Raw genomic sequence first — 27,149 nt, forward strand, 5'->3', positions numbered from 1 at the left:
GTTTCTGCTGTAACATGGACTCTACAACGTCCTTAACTTTGTGGCTCCTTGCTGAAACAAGCAAGGTGTTGTAGCAAATGAGTCTTCGGATGCCTAGGCAACACCCCGCTCCCTGCAGAAGCAGCACATGCAGTCAGGAGCGGAGGAGAGGAGAATAAAATAAAAAAGTACAACAAATGAATAATTGGCTAGTCGAAACGGTTATAACGGCGATCATTTGGTTGACCAATAACCGGCATCCAAAATTCTATGGCCGTCACAGCCCTAAGCGGGACAGAGTTGTTCCGGTCTAAACCATGATCGTATAGGTGTGTTGCTGACTGACCAGCGTGGACTGATCCTGACACTTCAGATGGACGTCTGTCAGCATGCCCTCCAGCTTGTTCCTCTGCTGGTCCATCTCCTCCAGCTGCTGCTGAGCATCCTGCTTCTGGGCCTCCAGGTCCTGCAGACCACCACTCTCCTGGTCCAGGTCCCCCTGCATCTCCTGTTAAAATACATACAGTAAATCAGACCAGACCACCACTCTCCTGGTCCTCCTGCATCTCCTGTTGAAATACATACAGTAATCAGACCAGACCACCACTCTCCTGGTCCAGGTCCCCCTGCATCTCCTGTTGAAATACATACAGTAATCAGACCAGACCACCGCTCTCCTGGTCCCCCTGCATCTCCTGTTAAAATACATACAGTAATCAGACCAGACCACCGCTCTCCTGGTCCTCCTGCATCTCCTGTTGAAATACATACAGTAATCAGACCAGACCACCGCTCTCCTGGTCCTCCTGCATCTCCTGTTGAAATACATACAGTAATCAGACCAGACCACCGCTCTCCTGGTCCTCCTGCATCTCCTGTTGAAATACATACAGTAATCAGACCAGACCACCACTCTCCTGGTCCCCCTGCATCTCCTGTTAAAATACATACAGTAATCAGACCAGACCACCGCTCTCCTGGTCCTCCTGCATCTCCTGTTGAAATACATACAGTAATCAGACCAGACCACCACTCTCCTGGTCCAGGTCCTCCTGCATCTCCTGAGGGAATGGTGGGAGGGAAGGAGAGCGGCGCAGACCTCAGCAATAGAGATATAGGCGCTTTCTCAATTTGTCTTTCCTTGATTCCTTGCATCTTCTCTCCTCACCTCCATCCCAAAAAGCATTGGAAGTTCAGGTTTGAGGGGAGATTTGGAGTCAGATATTTTCCTCCAATCTGTTTTGAGTAGTTGTGGTTGAACAAGCTGTGTAGTCCATGAGACACTTCAGGATGAGAGTTCCTTTCCCCTGGATTAGACCCATTAAGAATGATTCATCCATAAAATGGGTCCCTGACTCCCTGTGTCTCACCTGAATTTCCCTGTTCTTCTGTCTGATGGCTTCCTCTTTGTCCCTGATGTCCTGCTCCAGAGTGTACTTCTCTCTGCAACAGCACACACACACACACACACACACACACACACACACACACACACACACACACACACACACACACACACACACACACACACACACACACACACACACACACACACACACACACACACACACACACACACAGAGAGCTAGGTGAGAAGGTGATCATGTCAAATTGTACGTTATTACCGCCCCCAAGTGCTTGGAGATTAGTTGACTGTGCAGTGTCTGGGGGATCTGCGAGGTATGGATCGAGAAACACTCCCCTAGCCAATGCTAGACACGGCAACAAGGCCTTTGTGTCACCAGGTTACCTGAGTGTATCCCACTGTAAAATATAAGAGTGATGAGGAGGCAGTATGAAGAGGACACGGTTTACAGAACACACATCAGGGAAACCCACAAGGCACGACATAGAGGATCAGTAGGGAAACCAGAGAGACTGTCTGTCCCAAAACATAGCTTCCTATCCTCATCTCCTTGGCTGTGCTTCATAGTCATTGGGCAAGGATTCTGTACACAAAGTACATTTCTGTGAACAACAGACAATAAAAGTAGATTTAATCCAACGAAGATCTCCCCCTGGCTGTTAAAAGAAATTACAAACAAAGATGTCCTCCAGCCGAGCAATAGGGGTTAGGGTTAGTGATCTAGGCTTAGTGATCTAGGCTTAGAGTTCTAGGCTCAGTGTTCTAGGCTCAGTGATCTAGGCTTAGAGTTCTAGGGTTAGTGTTCTAGGCTTAGAGTTCTGGGCTTAGAGTTCTGGGCTCAGTGTTCTGGGCTCAGTGTTCTGGGCTCAGTGTTCTAGGCTCAGTGTTCTAGGCTCAGTGTTCTGGGCTTAGTGTTCTAGGGTTAGTGTTCTAGGGTTAGAGTTCTAGGCTTAGAGTTCTAGGCTTAGAGTTCTAGGCTTAGAGTTCTAGGCTTAGAGTTCTAGGCTTAGAGTTCTGGGCTTAGTGTTCTGGGCTTAGTGTTCTGGGCTCAGTGTTCTGGGCTCAGTGTTCTGGGCTCAGTGTTCTGGGCTCAGTGTTCTGGGCTCAGTGTTCTGGGCTCAGTGTTCTGGGCTCAGTGTTCTGGGCTCAGTGTTCTGGGCTTAGTGTTCTGGGCTTAGTGTTCTGGGAGGGGCTCACCTCTGCAGCTGGGCGATTTCCTGACTGATGCCATCCAGCTCTTTGATGCCTGTCAGGTCAGCTGACTCTGTAGAACTGCTGCTGTCCTGGGGAGGGGGGGGGCAGAGGATGAGGAAGAGAGGGGAGGGATGAACAGGGTGACAGAAGAGAGATAAGAGAAGGAAAGGCAAAAAAGGGGTAGAGAGTGGGGTGTGGAGAAACAGAGGAGAGAAGAAGAGTGTGTCAGAGAGATTCTGCTCTGAGGGAGAGAGAGGAGCTCCCTACCGCTGCATCACCACAACGTTAACACAGGAAGGAGCTCTGTCGCATGCTGGGTATGCAGTACATAGTCAACGGTAGGCTTCGGGGGGACTCCTACGGTAGGTACACCTATAGCTCATCTCTTCGCAGTAGTACTGTAGACTACTTTATCACCGACCTCAACCCAGGGTCTCTCAGAGTGTTTACAGTCAGCCGACTGACACCCCTATCAGTTCACAGCAAAATCACAATCTACTTGAACGGAGCACAATCTACTCAGTCAACCATGAGCCATCGAAGCCCAACAAACTGCATACTATTAAGGAATGTTATAGATAGACAGAGGGTATTGTAGAATCCTACCAAACCTGGCCAACAACAAATCTAATCCCTCCTCGACAACTTCCTGGACAAAATGTTTTCCTGCAATAGTGAAGATGTAAACTTAGCAGTAGGAAGCCTGAATAATATATTTTACCTATCAGCTAACATATCAAATTTAAATTCAGGCAGAAAACCTAAGACAACTAACATCAATGAGAAATGGTTTGATGTTGAATGTAAAACCCTAAGAATTTTTGGGGGAGAAACCTAATCCAACCAAAAACATAGAGAAGCAGAAAAGCTGAGCCTATGGCTTCACTATGCTGAATCACTAAAACTGTAACGGCTGTCGTCTTCCTCCTCCTCGGACGAGGAGAGGAGAGAAGGATCGGTGGACCAATACGCAGCGAGGTATGTTGACATAATGAATTTATTGAAAAAACGAAGACTGACACGAACTATACTTGACTTATACAAAATAACAAACAAACAACGTAGACAGACCTGATCATGGAACTTACATAAAACACGCAGAACTCACGAACACACTACAATAAACGAACCGAACAACCAAAACAGTCCCGTGTGGTGCGCAGACACAGACACGGAAGACAATCACCCACAAACAAACAGTGTGAACAGCCAACCTATATATGGTTCTCAATCAGAGGAAAACGTCAAACACCTGTCTCTGATTGAGAACCATATAAGGCTAATTTCAAGTGCTCTAAACATAGAAAACACAAAACATACAATGCCCACCCCAACTCACGCCCTGACCAACTAAACATATACAAAAATAACATAAAATAGGTCAGGAACGTGACAAACACCCAATTGCGATTCTGCATGCAGAAATCTGCAAAAATATACTTTGTGTACAATGCAAAATCCCGAACAATGCAGGCATGCAGAATTAGGACTATACCCACTAGTTATCAACATCCAGAGAAGAGCCGCTAAATTCTACAACCACCTAAAAAGGAAGCGATGCCCACACATTCCACCACAAAGCCATCACCTACAGAGAGATCAACCTATAGAAGAGTCCCCTCAGCCAGCTGGTTCTGGGGCTCTCTGTTCACAAACACAAACAGACCCCACAGAGCCCCAGGACAGAAACACATTTAGACCCAACCAAATTATGAGAAAGCGAAAAGATAATTACTTGACACACTGGACAGAATCAACCAAAAAACAGAGCAAACTAGAATGCTATTTGGCCCTAAACAGAGAGTACACAGTGGCAGAATACCTGACCACTGTGACTGACCCAAACTTAAGAAAATCCTTGACCATGTACAGACTCAGTGAGCATAGCCTTGCTATTGAGAGAGACCGCCATAGCCTGTCTTCTCTTGAGAGCCAGGCCTGCTTATGTGCACACTGCTCACAAAATGAGGTGGAAACTGAGCTACACTTCCTTACCACCAGCCAAATGTATGACCACATTAGAGAGACATATTTTTCACAGATTACACAGATCCACTAAGAATTTGAAAACAAATCAAACATTGATAAATTCCCATATCTGTTAGGCTACATACCGCAGTGTGAAATCACAGTTGCATGATTTGTGGGCCATTGTCATGAGAAAAGAGCAAAAAAGTGGAGCACAAACATTGCAAATACAACCTATATTTATCTGTTTATTTATTTCCAACTACTTACACATTGTTACAACACTGTACATAGCCAATAATATAACATTTGAAACATCTATAAACTTTTGTGAGTGTAATGTTCACTAATGTTTCCCTTGTTTGTCTATTCCATTTGCTTTGGCAATGTAAACATGTTTCCCATGCCAATAAAGCCCTTTGAATTGAGAGAGAGAGAAAGAGAAAGATTCCACAGTGAACTGAATCAGACAGTGGTGTTATCACTCTAGATCACCACAAGGTGGCAGTGTTCGCCTTGAAAACAGTAACATTCTGAGGTGAGGCTGGAAATACTAGAATGCATTCATCCCTTCCTTGGCATTGGTAATACATAAACAATAGGTCATGACACACCAAAGGAAATACATCTGTACAAATCTTGTGCATTACACTGTGAAACAAAGGACAGTGACACAACACCAGATAGTAACACGACACAGTAACACGACACAAGACCAGACAGTAACACGACAGAGTAACACGACACAACACCAGACAGTAACACGACACAGTAACACGACACAAGACCAGACAGTAACACGACACAGTAACACGACACAACACCAGACAGTAACACGACACAACACCAGACAGTAACACGACACCAGACAGTAACACGACCAGACAGTACCACGACACCAGACAGTACCACGACACGACACCAGACAGTAACACGACACGACACCAGACAGTAACACGACACCAGACAGTAACACGACACGACACCAGGCAGTAACACGACACCAGACAGTAACACGACACCAGACAGTAACACGACACCAGACAGTAACACGACACCAGGCAGTAACACGACACCAGACAGTAACACGACACCAGACAGTAACACGACACCAGACAGTAACACGACACCAGACAGTAACACAACACAACACCAGAGAGTAACACAACACAACACAGTAACACAACACAACACCAGACAGTAACACCAGACGGTAAAACAACACCAGACAGTAACACCAGACCAGTAACAGTAACACCAGACGGTAAAACAACACCAGACAGTAACACCAGACAGTAACACCAGACGGTAAAACAACACCAGACAGTAAAACAACACCAGACAGTAAGACAACACCAGACAGTAACACAACACCAGACAAATAAACAGTAACGTATGTGATGTGTCAAAAAAGTTTGTGCAAAAAAGGGTCAATGCAGAGAGTTAAATAGTTAACCAAATAGCTACCCAAACTGGCTTGGAGGTAAAAGCAGTTCAGGGTCCTGTTGGTTCCAGAGTTGGTGCATCCGTGCAGCTTGCCATGCAGTAGCAGAGAGAACGGTCTATGACTAGGGTGGCTGGAGTCTGAACATTTTTAGAGCATTCCTCTGACACCGCCTGGTATAGAGGTCCTGGATGTCAGGGAGCTTGGCCCCAGTGATGTACTGGGTTGTGGGTTGTAAGCAACACCCGTTGTAGCGCCTTGATGTCAGATGCCTTGCAGTTACCATACCAAGCGGTGATGCAGCCAGTCAAGATGCTCTCAATGGTGCAGCTGTAGAACTTGAGGATCTGAGGGCCCACGCCAAATATTTTCAGCCTCCTGAGGGGGAAGAGGCGTTGTGTTGCACCTCTTCACAACTGCGTTGGTGTGTGTGGACCATTCCTTAGTGATGTGGACAACGGGGGAACTTGAAGCTCTCAACCCGCTCCACGACATCCCTGTCGATGTGAATGGGGGCGTGCTCGACCTTCCATTTACTGTACTCCACGATCAGCTCCTTTGTCTTGCCGAAGTTGAGGGAGAGGTTGTTGTCCTGGCAACACACTGCCAGGTCTCTGACCTCCTCCCTATAGGCTGTCTCATCGTTGGTCACCGTTGGTGACCAGGCCTACCACCGTCGTGTCTTCAGCAAACTTATTGGCGGTGTTGGAGACGTGCGCGGCCACGCAGTCGTGGGTGAACAGGGAGCCACCCTGATGGGCCCCTGTGTTAAGGGTCAGCGTGGCAGATGTGTTGTCGCCTACCCTTACCACCTGGGGGCGGCCGGTCAGGAAGTCCAGGATCCAGTTGCAGAGGGAGGTGTTTAGTCCCAGGGTCCTTAGCTTAGTGATACGCTATGAGGGCACTATGGTGGTGAACACTGAGCTGTAGTCAATGAACAGCATTCTAACATAGGTGTTCCTCTTGTCCAGGTGGGAAAGGGCAGTGTGGAGTGCAATAGAGATTGCTTCATCTGTGGATCTGTTGGGGCGGTATGTGAATTGGAGTGGGTCCAGGGTGTCTGGGGGATGATGGTGTTGATGTGAGCCAAGACCAGCCTTTCCAAGCATTTAAAGATAGCAGTTCACATTAATCTCAGATCAGAACATGACAAACAGTTGGAGGAGGCAGCAGGTCTATGAACATGTCAGACAGTTGGAGGAGGCAGCAGGTCTATGAACATGACAGACAGTTGGAGGAGGCAGCAGGTCTATGAACATGTCAGACAGTTGGAGGAGGCAGCAGGTCTATGAACATGACAGACAGTTGGAGGAGGCAGCAGGTCTATGAACATGACAGACAGTTGGAGGAGGCAGCAGGTCTATGAACATGACAAACAGTTGGAGGAGGCAGCAGGTCTATGAACATGTCAGACAGTTGGAGGAGGCAGCAGGTCTATGAACATGACAAACAGTTGGAGGAGGCAGCAGGTCTATGAACATGACAAACAGTTGGAGGAGGCAGCAGGTCTATGAACATGTCAGACAGTTGGAGGAGGCAGCAGGTCTATGAACATGACAGACAGTTGGAGGAGGCAGCAGGTCTATGAACATGTCAGACAGTTGGAGGAGGCAGCAGGTCTATGAACATGACAAACAGTTGGAGGAGGCAGCAGGTCTATGAACATGACAGACAGTTGGAGGAGGCAGCAGGTCTATGAACATGACAGACAGTTGGAGGAGGCAGCAGGTCTATGAACATGACAAACAGTTGGAGGAGGCAGCAGGTCTATGAACATGACAGACAGTTGGAGGAGGCAGCAGGTCTATGAACATGACAGACAGTTGGAGGAGGCAGCAGGTCTATGAACATGTCAGACAGTTGGAGGAGGCAGCAGGTCTATGAACATGTCAGACAGTTGGAGGAGGCAGCAGGTCTATGAACATGTCAGACAGTTGGAGGAGGCAGCAGGTCTATGAACATGACAGACAGTTGGAGGAGGCAGCAGGTCTATGAACATGACAAACAGTTGGAGGAGGCAGCAGGTCTATGAACATGACAGACAGTTGGAGGAGGCAGCAGGTCTATGAACATGACAGACAGTTGGAGGAGGCAGCAGGTCTATGAACATGACAAACAGTTGGAGGAGGCAGCAGGTCTATGAACATGACAGACAGTTGGAGGAGGCAGCAGGTCTATGAACATGACAGACAGTTGGAGGAGGCAGCAGGTCTATGAACATGTCAGACAGTTGGAGGAGGCAGCAGGTCTATGAACATGTCAGACAGTTGGAGGAGGCAGCAGGTCTATGAACATGTCAGACAGTTGGAGGAGGCAGCAGGTCTATGAACATGACAGACAGTTGGAGGAGGCAGCAGGTCTATGAACATGACAGACAGTTGGAGGAGGCAGCAGGTCTATGAACATGTCAGACAGTTGGAGGAGGCAGCAGGTCTATGAACATGACAGACAGTTGGAGGAGGCAGCAGGTCTATGAACATGTCAGACAGTTGGAGGAGGCAGCAGGTCTATGAACATGTCAGACAGTTGGAGGAGGCAGCAGGTCTATGAACATGACATACAGTTGGAGGAGGCAGCAGGTCTATGAACATGACAGACAGTTGGAGGAGGCAGCAGGTCTATGAACATGACAGACAGTTGGAGGTGGCAGCAGGTCTATGAACATGACAGACAGAGCTGCCTAAAGCACACATTGGGAAGTAAAGTGTTTTGAGAGAGTTTGAAATGCAGTACAGTAAAGCTAAAGATAGGAGGCGCTGGGGAGATGGGAGAGGGTGCAGAGAGAGGGATGAAGACAAGAAAGTGGAGAGGAGAGCGGTAGAGGGTTGGTGAGAGGGGTAGGAGGGGGTATCTCACAGGAGGGCGGTGGCAGTCCTCTCAGAGGGGAGGTATCACTTCGGGGGAGAGGGTACGAGGAGGGGGACAAGGTGAGGAACTAGGGGTGAGGGAGTGACTCACAGGAACAGACGTGGTGGTCCTCTCAGAGGGGGGGATCATGTCAGTTGTGAGGGTCTGGGGAGGGGGAGAAGGTGAGGAACTAGGGGTGAGGGAGTGACTCACAGGAACAGACGTGGTGGTCCTCTCAGAGGGGGGGATCATGTCAGTTGTGAGGGTCTGGGGAGGGGGAGAAGGTGAGGAACTAGGGGTGAGGGAGTGACTCACAGGAACAGACGTGGTGGTCCTCTCAGAGGGGGGGGGATCATGTCAGTTGTGAGGGTCTGGGGAGGGGGAGAAGGTGAGGAACTAGGGGTGAGGGAGTGACTCACAGGAACAGAGGTGGTGGTCCTCTCAGAAGGGGGGATCATGTCAGTTGTGAGGGTCTGGGGAGGGTCCAATCCCTTGGTGACTTTCTGCTGGATCAGCCACATAGCCAAAGAGAACTGCTCTCTGGACAGCTTTCCTGTCTGCTTGGTGTCAGCCAGACCCCTAGGAACAAGATACATTACATTTAGGGTTTGCTAAATTACTGTCACTTGTTTAAATTTTGCTGCTTTTCCCGAAATTCTGGTTGCAGGATTGCAGGTTTTGTGCTTATTCCCTCTTGATTACAGCAATGTCCCAACCGGGATTTCCGTAAAACCAGGTAATTTGGGGCAAGTTAAAAGATAATTTTGCTACCCTCATTACATTATAGTCAAGTTAACAGGTACTGTGTATTCTAATCCAGAGTCATTTACCATTATGCATTCACATTCAGTAGGAAAGAAAACGACATATCACGATCACTGCAAGTAACATTTTGTTAACGTGTACTGTACTGGTCCAACAAGACAATGCCCAATATGTCACTGTATGATTGGCAAATAAAAATAGTTTTTCTTTATTTTGCCCAAAAATGTTATGATGAGAGATACATCTGTTATTATACACTGAGTGTACAAAACATTAAGAACACCTTAACATTGAGTTGCACCCCCCCCCCTTGCCCTCAGAACAGCCTTATTTGTCGGGCATGGACTCTACATGGTGTCAAAAGCGTTACACAGGGATGCTGACCCATCTTGACTCCAATGCTTCCCACAGTTGTGTCAAGTTGGCTGGATGTCCTTTGGGTGGTTGACCATTCTTGATACACACAGGAAACTGTTGAGCGTTAAAAAAACAGCAGCGTTGCAGTTCTTGACACAAACCAGTACGCCTGGTACCTACTACCATACTACTACTATACTACTACCACACTACTACTATGCTACTACCGTACTACTACCATACTACTACCATACTACTACCATACTACTACCATACTACCACCATACTACTGCCATACTACTAACATACTACTACCATACTACTACTACCATACTAGCACTACCATACTACCACTACCATACTACTACCATACTAGCACTACCACTGCCATACTACTACTATACTACCACCATACTACTATTACCATACTACTATTACCGTACTACTAACCCTACTACTACCCTACTACTACCCTACTAATACCATGCTACTACCATACTACTACTGTACTACTACCATACTATTACTATACTATTACCATACTACTACCGTACTACTACCACTACTACTACCATATCACTACCATACTACTACTACCACACTACTACCATACTATTACTACCGTACTACTACTACTACCATACTACTGCTATACTACTACCATACTACTACTACTACTACCACCACCATACTACTACCACACTACTACCATACCACTACTACTACCATACTACCACCACACCACTACTACCATACTACTACTATACTACCACCATACTACTACCACACCACTACCATACTACTACCATACCACGACCATACTACTACCATGCTACTACTATACTACTGCCGTACTACTACCATATTACTACCATACTACTGTGCCACTACTATAATACTGCCATACTACTGCTATACTGCTACCACACTACCACCATACTACTACTATAATACTACCGTACTACTACCGTACTACTACCATACTACCACCATACTACTACTATACTACTGCCACACTACTACCATACTACTACTACTACCATACTACTACTACCATATTACTGCTATACTACTACCATACCACTACCATACTACTACTACTACCACCATACCACTACCATACTACTACCACACTACTACCATACCACTACTACTACCATACTACTACTACCATACTACTGCTATACTACTACTGCTATACTACTACTGCTATACTACTACCATACCACTACTATACTACTACTATACTACTACCACACTGCTACCATACTACTACCACCATACTACTATCATACTACTACTATACTACTACCATGCTACTACTATACTACTACTATACTACTGCCATGCTACTACCATACCACCACCATACTACTATCGTACTACTACCATATTACTACCGGGCTACTACTATAATACTACCATACTACTGCTATACTACTACCACACTACCACCATACTACTACTATAATACTACCATACTACTACTATAATACCACTACCATGCTACTACTATACTACAACCATACTACTACTATAATACCACCATACCACTGTCATGCTACTGCCATGCTACTACCATAATACAACCATACTACTACTATAATACTATCATACTACTACCATACTACCACTATACTACTATCATACCACTCCTATACTACTAACATACTACTACCATACTACTGCTATGCTACTACCATACCACTACCATACTACTACTATACTACTACAGTACTACTACTACCATACTACGCCCATACTACTACCATACTACTACCATACCACTACAATCCTACTACTACCATACTACTACCATACCACTACCATACCACTACTACACTGCTACCATACTACTACGAATATACTACTACAATACTACTACTACCATACTACTGCCATACTACCACCATACTACTACTATACTACAACCATACTATCACCATACTACCACCATACTATTACCATACTACTACTATACTGCTACTATACTACTACCATACTACCATACTACTACTATACTACTGCCATACTACTACTACCATACCACACTACTACCACACTACTACTACTATACTGTTACTATACTACTACCATACTACACTACTACCATACTACTACTATAATACTGCCATACTACTACTACCACCACACTACTACCATACTACCACCATACTGCTACTATACTACTGCCATACTACTACTACCATACTGCTACCATACCACTACCATACCACTACCATACTACTACCATACTACTACCATACTACTACCATACTACTACCATACTACTACCGTACTACTACCATACTGATACTATACTACTACCATACTACTACCATACTGATACTATACTACTACCATACTACTACCATGCTACTACCATACTACACCACTACCATACTACTACTATACTACCGCCACACTACTACTACCATACTACTACCATGCTACTACTATACTACCGCCACACTACTACTGCCATACTGCCACCATACTACCACTATACTACTACCATGCTACTACCATACTACTACCATGCTGCTACTATACCACTACCATACTACTATACTACACTACTACCATGCTACTACTATACTGCCGCCACACTACTACTGTCATACTACTGCCATACTACTACCGTACTACTACCATACTACCACCATACTACTACTATACTACAACTATGCTACTACCATACTACTACTATACTACTGCCATACTACTAACATACTACTACCATACTACTACCGTGCTGCCACTATACTACTACCATACTACTACCACGCTACTACCATACCCCGTTCAAAGGCACTTAAATATTTTGTCTTGTCCATTCCCCCTCTGAATAGCACACATACACAATCCATGTCTCAATTGTCTCAAGGCTTAAAAATCCTTCTTTAACCCGTGTCCTCCCCTTCATCTCCACTGATTGAAGTGGATTGAACAAGCAACATCAATAAGGGATCATAGCTTTCACCTGGATTCACCTGGTCAGTCTATGTCATGGAAAGAGCAAAACGTGTTCCTAATGTTTTGTCCACTCAGTGTGTTTGTAAGGTGTTAGATTAACAATATGTAAGTCTAAGGTGCAGGCCATTCTGTCTCTCACCAGATCTGTGCCAGCATGGTCTTAGAAAGGCTGGATAGCATGAAGATCTCCATGACTTCCCCTCCGGTGACAAGACCGTCCATGTCTGTGTCTGTCTTCAGGAAGATGTCATTATAACGTCCTCTGTCTGCCACCGGGACCACCCAGTTCACTACTGCAGGTGACTAGCACACAGGAGAGAGGACAGGACTATCAACCCAGTTCACTACCGCAGGTGACTAGCACACAGGAGAGAGGACAGGAGAGAGGACCGGAGAGAGGATAGAAAAACAGGACCGGAGAATAGGAGATACAATCTTTCGACAGAATCCTAATCCCTAACTATGTGTGCATACCTTGCCTTTTCAGAAATCATGCATTCATGTCAATCAATGGGCATTAAACACTCTTTGATGGTATGCATATGTACGCAAATTAAGGAGTGTAGCTTTAAAGCCAGGACACTATGTCCTATGATTGTTCGCATGCCTTCTTAAAAAAGTGTAATGTTTTTGTGTCTGATGTTATGATGACACATTGTGGGTCTGGCATCATTTCCCTTTCAATGAAACCTGTTCCTCTAAATCAACAGACAAATTCCTTTACAACAAACAGATGACTAAGAAAGGAACCACTCAGGGATAGAAGACAATTCAGAGAATGTTGCCAAACAGGTCTACTTTTATGACAGATTAACCAATGGGTGAAGAGTTAGGGTTTATGACAGATTAACCAATGGGTGAAGAGTTAGGGTTTATGACAGATGAACCATTCCAGTGGGTGAAGAGTTAGGGTTTATGACAGATGAACCAGTGGGTGAAGAGTTAGGGTTTATGACAGATGAACCAATGGGTGAAGAGTTAGGGTTTATGACAGATGAACCAGTGGGTGAAGAGTTAGGGTTTATGACAGATGAACCAATGGGTGAAGAGTTAGGGTTTATGACAGATGAACCAGTGGGTGAAGAGTTAGGGTTTATGACAGATGAACCAGTAGGTGAAGAGTTAGGGTTTATGACAGATGAACCAATGGGTGAAGAGTTAGGGTTCATGACAGATGAACCAGTAGGTGAAAAGTTAGGGTTTATGACAGATGAACCAGTGGGTGAAGAGTTAGGGTTCATGACAGATGAACCAGTGGGTGAAGAGTTAAGGTTTATGACAGATGAACCAGTGGGTGAAGAGTTAAGGTTTATGACAGATGAACCATTCCAGTGGGTGAAGAGTTAGGGTTCATGACAGATGAACCAGTGGGTGAAGAGTTATGGTTCATGACAGATGAACCAGTGGGTGAAGAGTTAAGGTTCATGACAGATGAACCAGTAGGTGAAGAGTTAGGGTTTATGACAGATGAAGCAGTGGGTGAAGAGTTAGGGTTTATGACAGATGAACCAGTAGGTGAAGAGTTAGGGTTTATGACAGATGAACCAGTGGGTGAAGAGTTAGGGTTTATGACAGATGAACCATTCCAGTGGGTGAAGAGTTAGGGTTTATGACAGATGAACCAGTAGGTGAAGAGTTAGGGTTTATGACAGATGAACCAGTAGGTGAAGAGTTAGGGTTTATGACAGATGAACCAGTAGGTGAAGAGTTAGGGTTTATGACAGATGAACCAGTGGGTGAAGAGTTAGGGTTTATGACAGATGAACCAATGGGTGAAGAGTTAGGGTTTATGACAGATGAACCATTCCAGTGGGTGAAGAGTTAGGGTTTATGACAGATGAACCATTCCAGTAGGTGAAGAGTTAGGGTTTATGACAGATGAACCAGTGGGTGAAGAGTTAGGGTTTATGACAGATGAACCAGTGGGTGAAGAGTTAGGGTTTATGACAGATGAACCAGTGGGTGAAGAGTTAGGGTTTATGACAGATGAACCAGTGGGTGAATAGTTAGGGTTTATGACAGATGAACCAATGGGTGAAGAGTTAGGGTTTATGACAGATGAAACAGTAGGTGAAGAGTTAGGGTTTATGACAGATGAACCATTCCAGTGGGTGAAGAGTTAGGGTTCATGACAGATGAACCAGTGGGTGAAGAGTTAGGGTTCATGACAGATGAACCAATGGGTGAAGAGTTAGGGTTCATGACAGATGAACCAGTGGGTGAAGAGTTAGGGTTCATGACAGATGAACCATTCCAGTGGGTGAAGAGTTAGGGTTTATGACAGATGAACCTGTAGGTGAAGAGTTAGGGTTTATGACAGATGAACCAGTAGGTGAAGAGTAAGGGTTCATGACAGATGAACCAGTGGGTGAAGAGTTAGGGTTTATGACAGATGAACCAGTGGGTGAAGAGTTAGGGTTCATGACAGATGAACCAGTGGGTGAAGAGTTAGGGTTTATGACAGATGAACCATTCCAGTAGGTGAAGAGTTAGGGTTTATGACAGATGAACCAGTAGGTGAAGAGTTAGGGTTTATGACAGATGAACCAGTAGGTGAAGAGTTAGGGTTTATGACAGATGAACCAGTAGGTGAAGAGTTAGGGTTTATGACAGATGAACCAGTAGGTGAAGAGTTAGGGTTTATGACAGATAAACCACTAGGTGAAGAGTTAGGGTTTATGACAGATGAACCAGTAGGTGAAGAGTTAGGGTTTATGACAGATGAACCAGTAGGTGAAGAGTTAGGGTTTATGACAGATGAACCATTCCAGTAGGTGAAGAGTTAGGGTTTATGACAGATGAACCACTAGGTGAAGAGTTAGGGTTTATGACAGATGAACCAGTAGGTGAAGAGTTAGGGTTTATGACAGATGAACCATTCCAGTAGGTGAAGAGTTAGGGTTTATGACAGATGAACCAGTAGGTGAAGAGTTAGGGTTTATGACAGATGAACCAGTGGGTGAAGAGTTAGGGTTTATGACAGATGAACCATTCCAGTAGGTGAAGAGTTAGGGTTTATGACAGATGAACCAGTAGGTGAAGAGTTTGGGTTTATGACAGATGAACCAGTAGGTGAAGAGTTAGGGTTTATGACAGATGAACCAGTAGGTGAAGAGTTAGGGTTTATGACAGATGAACCAGTAGGTGAAGATTTAGGGTTTATGACAGATGAACCAGTAGGTGAAGAGTTAGGGTTTATGACAGATGAACCAGTAGGTGAAGAGTTAGGGTTTATGACAGATGAACCATTCCAGTGGGTGAAGAGTTAGGGTTTATGACAGATGAACCAGTAGGTGAAGAGTTAGGGTTTATGACAGATGAACCATTCCAGTGGGTGAAGAGTTAGGGTTTATGACAGATGAACCAGTAGGTGAAGAGTTAGGGTTTATGACAGATGAACCATCCCAGTAGGTGAAGAGTTAGGGTTTATGACAGATGAACCAGTAGGTGAAGAGTTAGGGTTTATGACAGATGAACCATTCCAGTAGGTGAAGAGTTAGGGTTTATGACAGATGAACCACTAGGTGAAGAGTTAGGGTTTATGACAGATGAACCAGTAGGTGAAGAGTTAGGGTTTATGACAGATGAACCATTCCAGTAGGTGAAGAGTTAGGGTTTATGACAGATGAACCAGTAGGTGAAGAGTTAGGGTTTATGACAGATGAACCAGTGGGTGAAGAGTTAGGGTTTATGACAGATGAACCATTCCAGTAGGTGAAGAGTTAGGGTTTATGACAGATGAACCAGTAGGTGAAGAGTTTGGGTTTATGACAGATGAACCAGTAGGTGAAGAGTTAGGGTTTATGACAGATGAACCAGTAGGTGAAGAGTTAGGGTTTATGACAGATGAACCAGTAGGTGAAGATTTAGGGTTTATGACAGATGAACCAGTAGGTGAAGAGTTAGGGTTTATGACAGATGAACCAGTAGGTGAAGAGTTAGGGTTTATGACAGATGAACCATTCCAGTGGGTGAAGAGTTAGGGTTTATGACAGATGAACCAGTAGGTGAAGAGTTAGGGTTTATGACAGATGAACCATTCCAGTGGGTGAAGAGTTAGGGTTTATGACAGATGAACCAGTAGGTGAAGAGTTAGGGTTTATGACAGATGAACCATCCCAGTAGGTGAAGAGTTAGGGTTTATGACAGATGAACCAGTAGGTGAAGAGTTAGGGTTTATGACAGATGAACCATTCCAGTAGGTGAAGAGTTAGGGTTTATGACAGATGAACCAGTAGGTGAAGAGTTAGGGTTTATGAAAGATGAACCATTCCAGTAGGTGAAGAAATAGGGTTTATGACAGAGGAACCATTACAGTGGGTGAAGAGTTAGGGTTTATGACAGATGAACCATTCCAGTAGGTGAAGAGTTAGGGTTCATGACAGATGAACCATTCCAGTAGGTGAAGAGTTAGGGTTTATGACAGATGATCCATTACAGTGGGTGAAGTGTTAGGGTTTATGACAGATGAACCAGTAGGTGAAGAGTTAGGGTTTATGACAGATGAACCATTCCAGTAGGTGAAGAGTTAGGGTTTATGACAGATGAACCAGTAGGTGAAGAGTTACGGTTTATGACAGATGAACCAGTGGGTGAAGAGTTAGGGTTTATGACAGATGAACCATTCCAGTAGGTGAAGAGTTAGGGTTTATGACAGATGAACCAGTAGGTGAAGAGTTAGGGTTTATGACAGATTAACCATTCCAGTGGGTGAAGGGTTAGGGTTTATGACAGATGAACCAGTAGGTGAAGAGTTAGGGTTTATGACAGATGAACCAGTAGGTGAGGAGTTAGGGTTTATGACAGATGAACCAGTGGGTGAAGAGTTAGGGTTTATGACAGATGAACCATTCCAGTGGGTGAAGAGTTAGGGTTTATGACAGATGAACCAGTAGGTGAAGAGTTAGGGTTTATGACAGATGAACCATTCCAGTGGGTGAAGAGTTAGGGTTTATGACAGATGAACCAGTAGGTGAAGAGTTAGGGTTTATGACAGATGAACCATCCCAGTAGGTGAAGAGTTAGGGTTTATGACAGATGAACCAGTAGGTGAAGAGTTAGGGTTTATGACAGATGAACCAGTAGGTGAAGAGTTAGGGTTTATGACAGATGAACCAGTAGGTGAAGAGTTAGGGTTTATGACAGATGAACCATTCCAGTTGGTGAAGAGTTAGGGTTTATGACAGATGAACCAGTAGGTGAAGAGTTAGGGTTTATGACAGATGAGCCAGTGGGTGAAGAGTTAGGGTTTATGACAGATGAACCAGTAGGTGAAGAGTTAGGGTTTATGACAGATGAGCCAGTGGGTGAAGAGTTAGGGTTTATGACAGATGAACCAGTAGGTGAAGAGTTAGGGTTTATGACAGATGAACCAGTAGGTGAAGAGTTAGGGTTTATGACAGATGAACCAGTAGGTGAAGATTTAGGGTTTATGACAGATGAACCAGTAGGTGAAGAGTTAGGGTTTATGACAGATGAACCAGTAGGTGAAGAGTTAGGGTTTATGACAGATGAACCATTCCAGTGGGTGAAGAGTTAGGGTTTATGACAGATGAACCAGTAGGTGAAGAGTTAGGGTTTATGACAGATGAACCATTCCAGTGGGTGAAGAGTTAGGGTTTATGACAGATGAACCAGTAGGTGAAGAGTTAGGGTTTATGACAGATGAACCATCCCAGTAGGTGAAGAGTTAGGGTTTATGACAGATGAACCAGTAGGTGAAGAGTTAGGGTTTATGAAAGATGAACCATTCCAGTAGGTGAAGAAATAGGGTTTATGACAGAGGAACCATTACAGTGGGTGAAGAGTTAGGGTTTATGACAGATGAACCATTCCAGTAGGTGAAGAGTTAGGGTTCATGACAGATGAACCATTCCAGTAGGTGAAGAGTTAGGGTTTATGACAGATGATCCATTACAGTGGGTGAAGTTTTAGGGTTTATGACAGATGAACCAGTAGGTGAAGAGTTAGGGTTTATGACAGATGAACCATTCCAGTAGGTGAAGAGTTAGAGTTTATGACAGATGAACCAGTAGGTGAAGAGTTACGGTTTATGACAGATGAACCAGTGGGTGAAGAGTTAGGGTTTATGACAGATGAACCATTCCAGTAGGTGAAGAGTTAGGGTTTATGACAGATGAACCAGTAGGTGAAGAGTTAGGGTTTATGACAGATGAACCATTCCAGTGGGTGAAGAGTTAGGGTTTATGACAGATGAACCAGTAGGTGAAGAGTTAGGGTTTATGACAGATGAACCATCCCAGTAGGTGAAGAGTTAGGGTTTATGACAGATGAACCAGTAGGTGAAGAGTTAGGGTTTATGACAGATGAACCATTCCAGTAGGTGAAGAGTTAGGGTTTATGACAGATGAACCAGTAGGTGAAGAGTTAGGGTTTATGAAAGATGAACCATTCCAGTAGGTGAAGAAATAGGGTTTATGACAGAGGAACCATTACAGTGGGTGAAGAGTTAGGGTTTATGACAGATGAACCAGTAGGTGAAGAGTTAGGGTTTATGACAGATTAACCATTCCAGTAGGTGAAGAGTTAGGGTTTATGACAGATGAACCAGTAGGTGAAGAGTTACGGTTTATGACAGATGAACCAGTGGGTGAAGAGTTAGGGTTTATGACAGATGAACCATTCCAGTAGGTGAAGAGTTAGGGTATATGACAGATGAACCAGCAGGTGAAGAGTTAGGGTTTATGACAGATTAACCATTCCAGTGGGTGAAGGGTTAGGGTTTATGACAGATGAACCAGTAGGTGAAGAGTTAGGGTTTATGACAGATGAGCCAGTGGGTGAAGAGTTAGGGTTTATGACAGATGAACCAGTAGGTGAAGAGTTAGGGTTTATGACAGATGAGCCAGTAGGTGAAGAGTTAGGGTTTATGACAGATGAACCAGTAGGTGAAGAGTTAGGGTTTATGACAGATGAGCCAGTGGGTGAAGAGTTAGGGTTTATGACAGATGAACCAGTAGGTGAAGGGTTAGGGTTTATGACAGATGAACCAGTAGGTGAAGAGTTAGGGTTTATGACAGATGAACCAGTGGGTGAAGCGTTAGGGTTTATGACAGATGAACCAGTGGGTGAAGAGTTAGGGTTTATGACAGATGAACCAGTGGGTGAAGAGTTAGGGTTTATGACAGATGAACCATTCCAGTAGGTGAAGAGTTAGGGTTCATGACAGATGAACCAGTAGGTGAAGAGTTAGGGTTTATGACAGATGAACCATTCCAGTAGGTGAAGAGTTAGGGTTCATGACAGATGAACCAGTAGGTGAAGAGTTAGGGTTTATGACAGATGAACCATTCCAGTAGGTGAAGAGTTAGGGTTTATGACATATGAACCATTACAGTGGGTGAATAGTTAGGGTTTATGACAGATGAACCATTACAGTGGGTGAAGAGTTAGGGTTTATGACAGATGAACCATTACAGTGGGTGAAGAGTTAGGGTTTATGACAGATGAACCATTACAGTGGGTGAAGAGTTAGGGTTTATGACAGATGAACCAGTAGGTGAAGAGTTAGGGTTTATGACAGATGAACCAGTAGGTGAAGAGTTAGGGTTTATGACAGATGAACCATTACAGTGGGTGAAGAGTTAGGGTTTATGACAGATGAACCACTAGGTGAAGAGTTAGGGTTTATGACAGAGGAACCACTAGGTGAAGAGTTAGGGTTTATGACAGATGAACCAGTAGGTGAAGAGTTAGGGTTTATGACAGATGAACCAGTGGGTGAAGCGTTAGGGTTTATGACAGATGAACCAGTGGGTGAAGAGTTAGGGTTTATGACAGATGAACCAGTGGGTGAAGAGTTAGGGTTTATGACAGATGAACCATTCCAGTAGGTGAAGAGTTAGGGTTCATGACAGATGAACCAGTAGGTGAAGAGTTAGGGTTTATGACAGATGAACCATTCCAGTAGGTGAAGAGTTAGGGTTCATGACAGATGAACCAGTAGGTGAAGAGTTAGGGTTTATGACAGATGAACCATTCCAGTAGGTGAAGAGTTAGGGTTTATGACATATGAACCATTACAGTGGGTGAATAGTTAGGGTTTATGACAGATGAACCATTACAGTGGGTGAAGAGTTAGGGTTTATGACAGATGAACCATTACAGTGGGTGAATAGTTAGGGTTTATGACAGATGAACCATTACAGTGGGTGAAGAGTTAGGGTTTATGACAGATGAACCATTACAGTGGGTGAAGAGTTAGGGTTTATGACAGATGAACCAGTAGGTGAAGAGTTAGGGTTTATGACGAATGAACCACTAGGGAAGAGTTAGGGTTTATGACAGATGAACCACTAGGTGAAGAGTTAGGGTTTATGACAGAGGAACCACTAGGTGAAGAGTTAGGGTTTATGACAGATGAACCAGTAGGTGAAGAGTTAGGGTTTATGACAGATGAACCAGTAGGTGAAGAGTTAGGGTTTATGACAGATGAACCATTCCAATAGGTGAAGGGTTAGGGTTTATGACAGATGAACCAGTAGGTGAAGAGTTAGGGTTCATGACAGATGAACCATTCCAGTAGGTGAAGAGTTAGGGTTTATGACAGATGAACCAGTGGGTGAAGAGTTAGGGTTCATGACAGATGAACCATTCCAGTAGGTGAAGAGTTAGGGTTTATGACAGATGAACCAATGGGTGAAGAGTTAGGGTTTATGACAGATGAACCATTACAGTGGGTGAAGAGTTAGGGTTTATGACAGATGAACCAGTAGGTGAAGAGTTAGGGTTTATGACAGATGAACCAGTAGGTGAAAAGTTAGGGTTTATGACAGATGAACCACTAGGGAAGAGTTAGGGTTTATGACAGATGAACCAGTAGGTGAAGAGTTAGGGTTTATGACAGATGAACCAGTAGGTGAAGAGTTAGGGTTTATGACAGATGAACCATTACAGTGGGTGAAGAGTTAGGGTTTATGACAGATGAACCACTAGGTGAAGAGTTAGGGTTTATGACAGATGAACCATTCCAGTAGGTGAAGAGTTAGGGTTTATGACAGATGAACCAGTAGGTGAAGAGTTAGGGTTTATGACAGATGAACCATTCCAGTAGGTGAAGAGTTAGGGTTTATGACAGATGAACCATTACAGTGGGTGAAGAGTTAGGGTTTATGACAGATGAACCATTACAGTGGGTGAAGAGTTAGGGTTTATGACAGATGAACCATTACAGTGGGTGAAGAGTTAGGGTTTATGACAGATGAACCATTACAGTGGGTGAAGAGTTAGGGTTTATGACAGATGAACCATTACAGTGGGTGAAGAGTTAGGGTTTATGACAGATGAACCAGTAGGTGTAGGTTAGGGTTTATGACAGATGAACCACTAGGGAAGAGTTAGGGTTTATGACAGATGAACCACTAGGTGAAGAGTTAGGGTTTATGACAGAGGAACCACTAGGTGAAGAGTTAGGGTTTATGACAGATGAACCAGTAGGTGAAGAGTTAGGGTTTATGACAGATGAACCAGTAGGTGAAGGGTTAGGGTTTATGACAGATGAACCATTCCAATAGGTGAAGGGTTAGGGTTTATGACAGATGAACCAGTAGGTGAAGAGTTAGGGTTCATGACAGATGAACCATTCCAGTAGGTGAAGAGTTAGGGTTTATGACAGATGAACCAGTGGGTGAAGAGTTAGGGTTCATGACAGATGAACCATTCCAGTAGGTGAAGAGTTAGGGTTTATGACAGATGAACCAATGGGTGAAGAGTTAGGGTTTATGACAGATGAACCATTACAGTGGGTGAAGGGTTAGGGTTTATGACAGATGAACCAGTAGGTGAAGAGTTAGGGTTTATGACAGATGAACCAGTGGGTGAAGAGTTAAGGTTTATGACAGATGAACCAGTAGGTGAAAAGTTAGGGTTTATGACAGATGAACCACTAGGGAAGAGTTAGGGTTTATGACAGATGAACCACTAGGTGAAGAGTTAGGGTTTATGACAGAGGAACCACTAGGTGAAGAGTTAGGGTTTATGACAGATGAACCAGTAGGTGAAGAGTTAGGGTTTATGACAGATGAACCAGTAGGTGAAGAGTCAGGGTTTATGACAGATGAACCATTCCAATAGGTGAAGAGTTAGGGTTTATGACAGATGAACCAGTAGGTGAAGAGTTAGGGTTTATGACAGATGAACCAGTAGGTGAAGAGTTAGGGTTTATGACAGATGAACCAGTAGGTGAAGAGTTAGGGTTTATGACAGATGAACCATTCCACTAGGTGAAGAGTTAGGGTTTATGACAGATGAACCAGTAGGTGAAGAGTTAGGGTTTATGACAGATGAACCATTCCAGTAGGTGAAGAGTTAGGGTTTATGACAGATGAACCAGTGGGTGAAGAGTTAGGGTTTATGACAGATGAACCAGTAGGTGAAGAGTTAGGGTTTATGACAGATGAACCAGTAGGTGAAGAGTTAGGGTTTATGACAGATGAACCATTACAGTGGGTGAAGAGTTAGGGTTTATGACAGATGAACCAGTAGGTGAAGAGTTAGGGTTTATGACAGATGAACCAGTAGGTGAAGAGTTAGGGTTTATGACAGATGAACCAGTAGGTGAAGAGTTAGGGTTTATGACAGATTAACCATTCCAGTGGGTGAAGAGTTAGGGTTTATGACAGATGAACCAGTAGGTGAAGAGTTAGGGTTACTGACAGATGAGCCAGTGGGTGAAGAGTTAGGGTTTATGACAGATGAACCAGTAGGTGAAGGGTTAGGGTTTATGACAGATGAACCACTAGGTGAAGAGTTAGGGTTTATGACAGATGAACCAGTAGGCGAAGAGTTAGGGTTCATGACAGATGAACCATTCCAGTGGGTGAAGAATTAGGGTTTATGACAGATGAACCAGTAGGTGAAGAGTTAGGGTTTATGACAGATGAACCACTAGGGAAGAGTTAGGGTTTATGACAGATGAACCAGTAGGTGAAGAGTTAGGGTTTATGACAGATGAACCATTCCAGTGGGTGAAGAGTTAGGGTTCATGACAGATGAACCAGTGGGTGAAGAGTTAGGGTTTATGACAGATGAACCAGTGGGTGAAGAGTTAGGGTTTATGACAGATGAACCAGTGGGTGAAGAGTTAGGGTTCATGACAGATGAACCAGTAGGTGAAGAGTTAGGGTTTATGACAGATGAACCATTCCAATAGGTGAAGGGTTAGGGTTTATGACAGATGAACCAGTAGGTGAAGAGTTAGGGTTCATGACAGATGAACCAGCGGGTGAAGAGTTAGGGTTTATGACAGATGAACCAGTGGGTGAAGAGTTAGGGTTCATGACAGATGAACCAGTAGGTGAAGAGTTAGGGTTCATGACAGATGAACCATTCCAGTGGGTATAGGGGGTAGAGGAAATTCAGGTTGGTATATAGCAGCTGTAACCCTTAACAGACTTTCTCAGGAACAGGGAGGAAACTGAACGGTGCCCTGGCTTTACTAAGAAAAGCACTTACACTTTCTGAGATGCTTTACCCCCGCGACAGTCTGAGGATGAACCCTAATGCCTTCTCAATGTGCTAGTCAAATACATAGAGGGAATCAAGGACAGTCTGCAATAACATTAAAGGCGAAACTCGTAAAATCTCACAACCGCATAGGGTTCTCGACAAAAAGAGTGCACTACATAGGGATTAGGGTATAGTGTGTCAATTGAGACACAGATGTGACAGAGTAATAGCATTCCTACCCATTCACCAGGCAGGGTGTGGATTGAAGAGGCTCTATACTGTACTCTATACTGTACCTGTGAGGGGGCTTTGAACGAGTGTTTAGGAGAGAGACTGCCAGTGCTGTTGATGGAGGTGATGCTTCCGTGAGATGGGGTGGAGTGTAGGGTGTCTTTGAGAGGAGGAGAGTTTGCTGTCCGAGACAGACCAGACAGACCAGACAGAGCCGCTACAGCGCCGGGCAGGGGAGGAGAGCTGGCTGTCCGAGACAGACCAGACAGGCCTGACAGGGCAGACAAGGGAGGCAGGACGGAGACGGCGCCAGGCAGAGCCCCCGCAGACTTCTTCCTCTTGGATGGAGGGATGAGGGAGGAGGGCAGGACAGAAGGGACAGGCTCCTTCTCCATAGCCCTGTACACCAGGTGCATGGCCTGGAGGGGAATGGAGAAAACAGCAAACGTCATTCGCCCCATTTATACCTTGCATAGGTGTGTCTTAGTGATTGGATTGTCATGAAAGGATGTCGAAAACCACATGTTAATGCAAGGTGTAAGCAGGCTAATTGGCCTCATTCAGGAATGCGTCTTAACTTAACAGGAATGCTTAAATGACTTAAATGTGAAATGTGAATGCGTGCTTCTACACCTGCATTGCTTGCTGTTTGGTGTTTTAGGCTGGGTTTCTGTACAGCACTTTGAGATATCAGCTGATGTACGAAGGGCTATATAAAATAAACTTGATTTGATTTGATTTAACTCAATGAGCTCAAGATACAAGACAATCAACTTACCACTGAAAACTCCTCTCTGTCCAAGTGTCCATCTTTATCCACGTCACCGAGGTCCCAAATCTACGGAACAGAATATAACTAAAATATGACCAAACTGTCACAATATCTGTTATAGCTAACTTCTTAGTATACGGGAACACATAGTAGTAGCGCCAGCTTTCCCACTGTTACCACATACCTATCCAACGAAGTGGCTAGAGGGTAGGGGGTGGGGTAGGGGCTAGGGGGTAGGGATTGTTTCTGGACAGGACCTTGTCATGTGCTTACCCTTCCTAACACATCCAGGGGTAGTTTGGAGTTGATCAGGACAGGTTTGACTTGGTCTCCAGACAAAAGACCATTGACTGGTAGAAGACTTTCAAAGATGCCATCAAACTTCCTTTTCTCATCAGACTGGAGGAAAGGCAAGACAGGGAAAGAGAGACAGGGAAAGAGCGAGAGACAGGGAAAGAGAGAGAGACAGGGAGAGAGAGAGAGACAGGGAGAGAGAGAGAGACAGGGAGAGAGAGAGAGACAGGGAGAGAGAGAAACAGGGAGAGAGAGAAACAGGGAGAGAGAGAAACAGGGAGAAAGAGAAACAGGGAGAAAGAGAAACAGGGAGAGAGAGACAGGGAGAGAGAGACAGGGAGAGAGAGACAGGGAAAGAGAAAGACAGGGAAAGAGAAAGAGAGGGAGAGAGGGAGAGACAGGGAAAGAGGGATACAGGGAGGGAGACAGGGAAAGAGACATGGAAAGAGACACAGGGAAAGAGACACAGGGAAAGAGACACAGGGAAAGATGTTACATGGGGTTACTCCTCGCCTCCTTCTCAAAACCCATTGGAAGAGAAGCTCAGAGGGCCCATCTACCAATGGTGCAGTGTTGACTTATGCCTGTTTATAATCATCATAATTCTGGTCATCACTTTGTGGATTTAAGCTCACTGCATTTCTCCAACATGAAAATAATACATTGTCAAACATGTATAGGTCAATTGTTAATAAAAGGTATGTGTTCTACAAACAATGACTTCAAACATTATTCATACCCCTGGGCTTTTACCACATTTTATTGTGTTACAGCCTGAATTAAAATTTTAAAAAATACTGGCCTACACATAATAGCACATAATGTCAAAATGGAATCATGTTTTTAAAATTTCTTTGCAAATTATTTAAAAATGAAAAGCTGAAGTGTCTTGAGTCAATAAGTATTCAACCCCCTTGTTATGGAAAGCCTAAATACATCCTGGAGTGAAAATGTGCTTTTACCAAGTCACATAATAAGTTACATGGACTCAATAATAGTGTTCACAAGTGTTGGTGGAAAGAAGAATGATGAATACATGCTAATAATAGTTAAACAGTCAACTAGCGGGTACACGCTATGGTTTGAAATGGCTACCTAGCTATTACTCTGTTCCCTATCATATTTAATAGGCTAGGCCTACCTGCTGCTGCAAATTCTGACTCTCCTTGAACAACTGCTCACTTGTCTCATACACGCAGGTGATGCGCGGAGTGACTCTCCGATCCTGGCTGATACGTTGATTTTTATTTGATTGATTAAACTATTTTAAAACTGTGCCTAAATAAATTACATTAACAGAAATTAATTTCCATTACTTTCCTGATTTTATAATTTTCCTAAACTTTTCCAGGCATGGTAAACACAATAAGAAAAATCCATGACTTATCCAGGATTTTCATGACCGTAAAACCTGGTTCAGTCTGCTTTCCACCAGACACTGGGAGTTGAATTCACCTTTCAGCAGGATAATAACCTAAAACACAAGGCCA

The 27,149-nt window shown here is 44.3% G+C and overlaps 1 protein-coding gene across 1 annotated transcript in view; it reads right to left on the bottom strand.

Annotated features, from left to right (window-relative positions):
- LOC139550186 (epidermal growth factor receptor substrate 15-like 1) overlaps nucleotides 1-27,149 on the bottom strand; it is a 63,760-nt gene that overhangs the window by 31,019 nt on the left and 5,592 nt on the right. Inside the window, exons 8-15 of the mRNA XM_071360888.1 lie at nucleotides 25,639-25,764; nucleotides 25,372-25,431; nucleotides 24,659-25,012; nucleotides 13,036-13,199; nucleotides 9,218-9,377; nucleotides 2,543-2,628; nucleotides 1,350-1,422; nucleotides 326-487 (exon numbers count right to left, since the gene is read on the bottom strand). Of these exons, the coding sequence (XP_071216989.1) occupies nucleotides 326-487; nucleotides 1,350-1,422; nucleotides 2,543-2,628; nucleotides 9,218-9,377; nucleotides 13,036-13,199; nucleotides 24,659-25,012; nucleotides 25,372-25,431; nucleotides 25,639-25,764 (1,185 nt within the window). The remainder of the gene's footprint in view (nucleotides 1-325; nucleotides 488-1,349; nucleotides 1,423-2,542; nucleotides 2,629-9,217; nucleotides 9,378-13,035; nucleotides 13,200-24,658; nucleotides 25,013-25,371; nucleotides 25,432-25,638; nucleotides 25,765-27,149) is intronic.

The sequence above is a fragment of the Salvelinus alpinus genome, chromosome 23 (genome assembly GCF_045679555.1).
Source record: "Salvelinus alpinus chromosome 23, SLU_Salpinus.1, whole genome shotgun sequence".
NCBI classification, from domain to species: domain Eukaryota; kingdom Metazoa; phylum Chordata; class Actinopteri; order Salmoniformes; family Salmonidae; genus Salvelinus; species Salvelinus alpinus.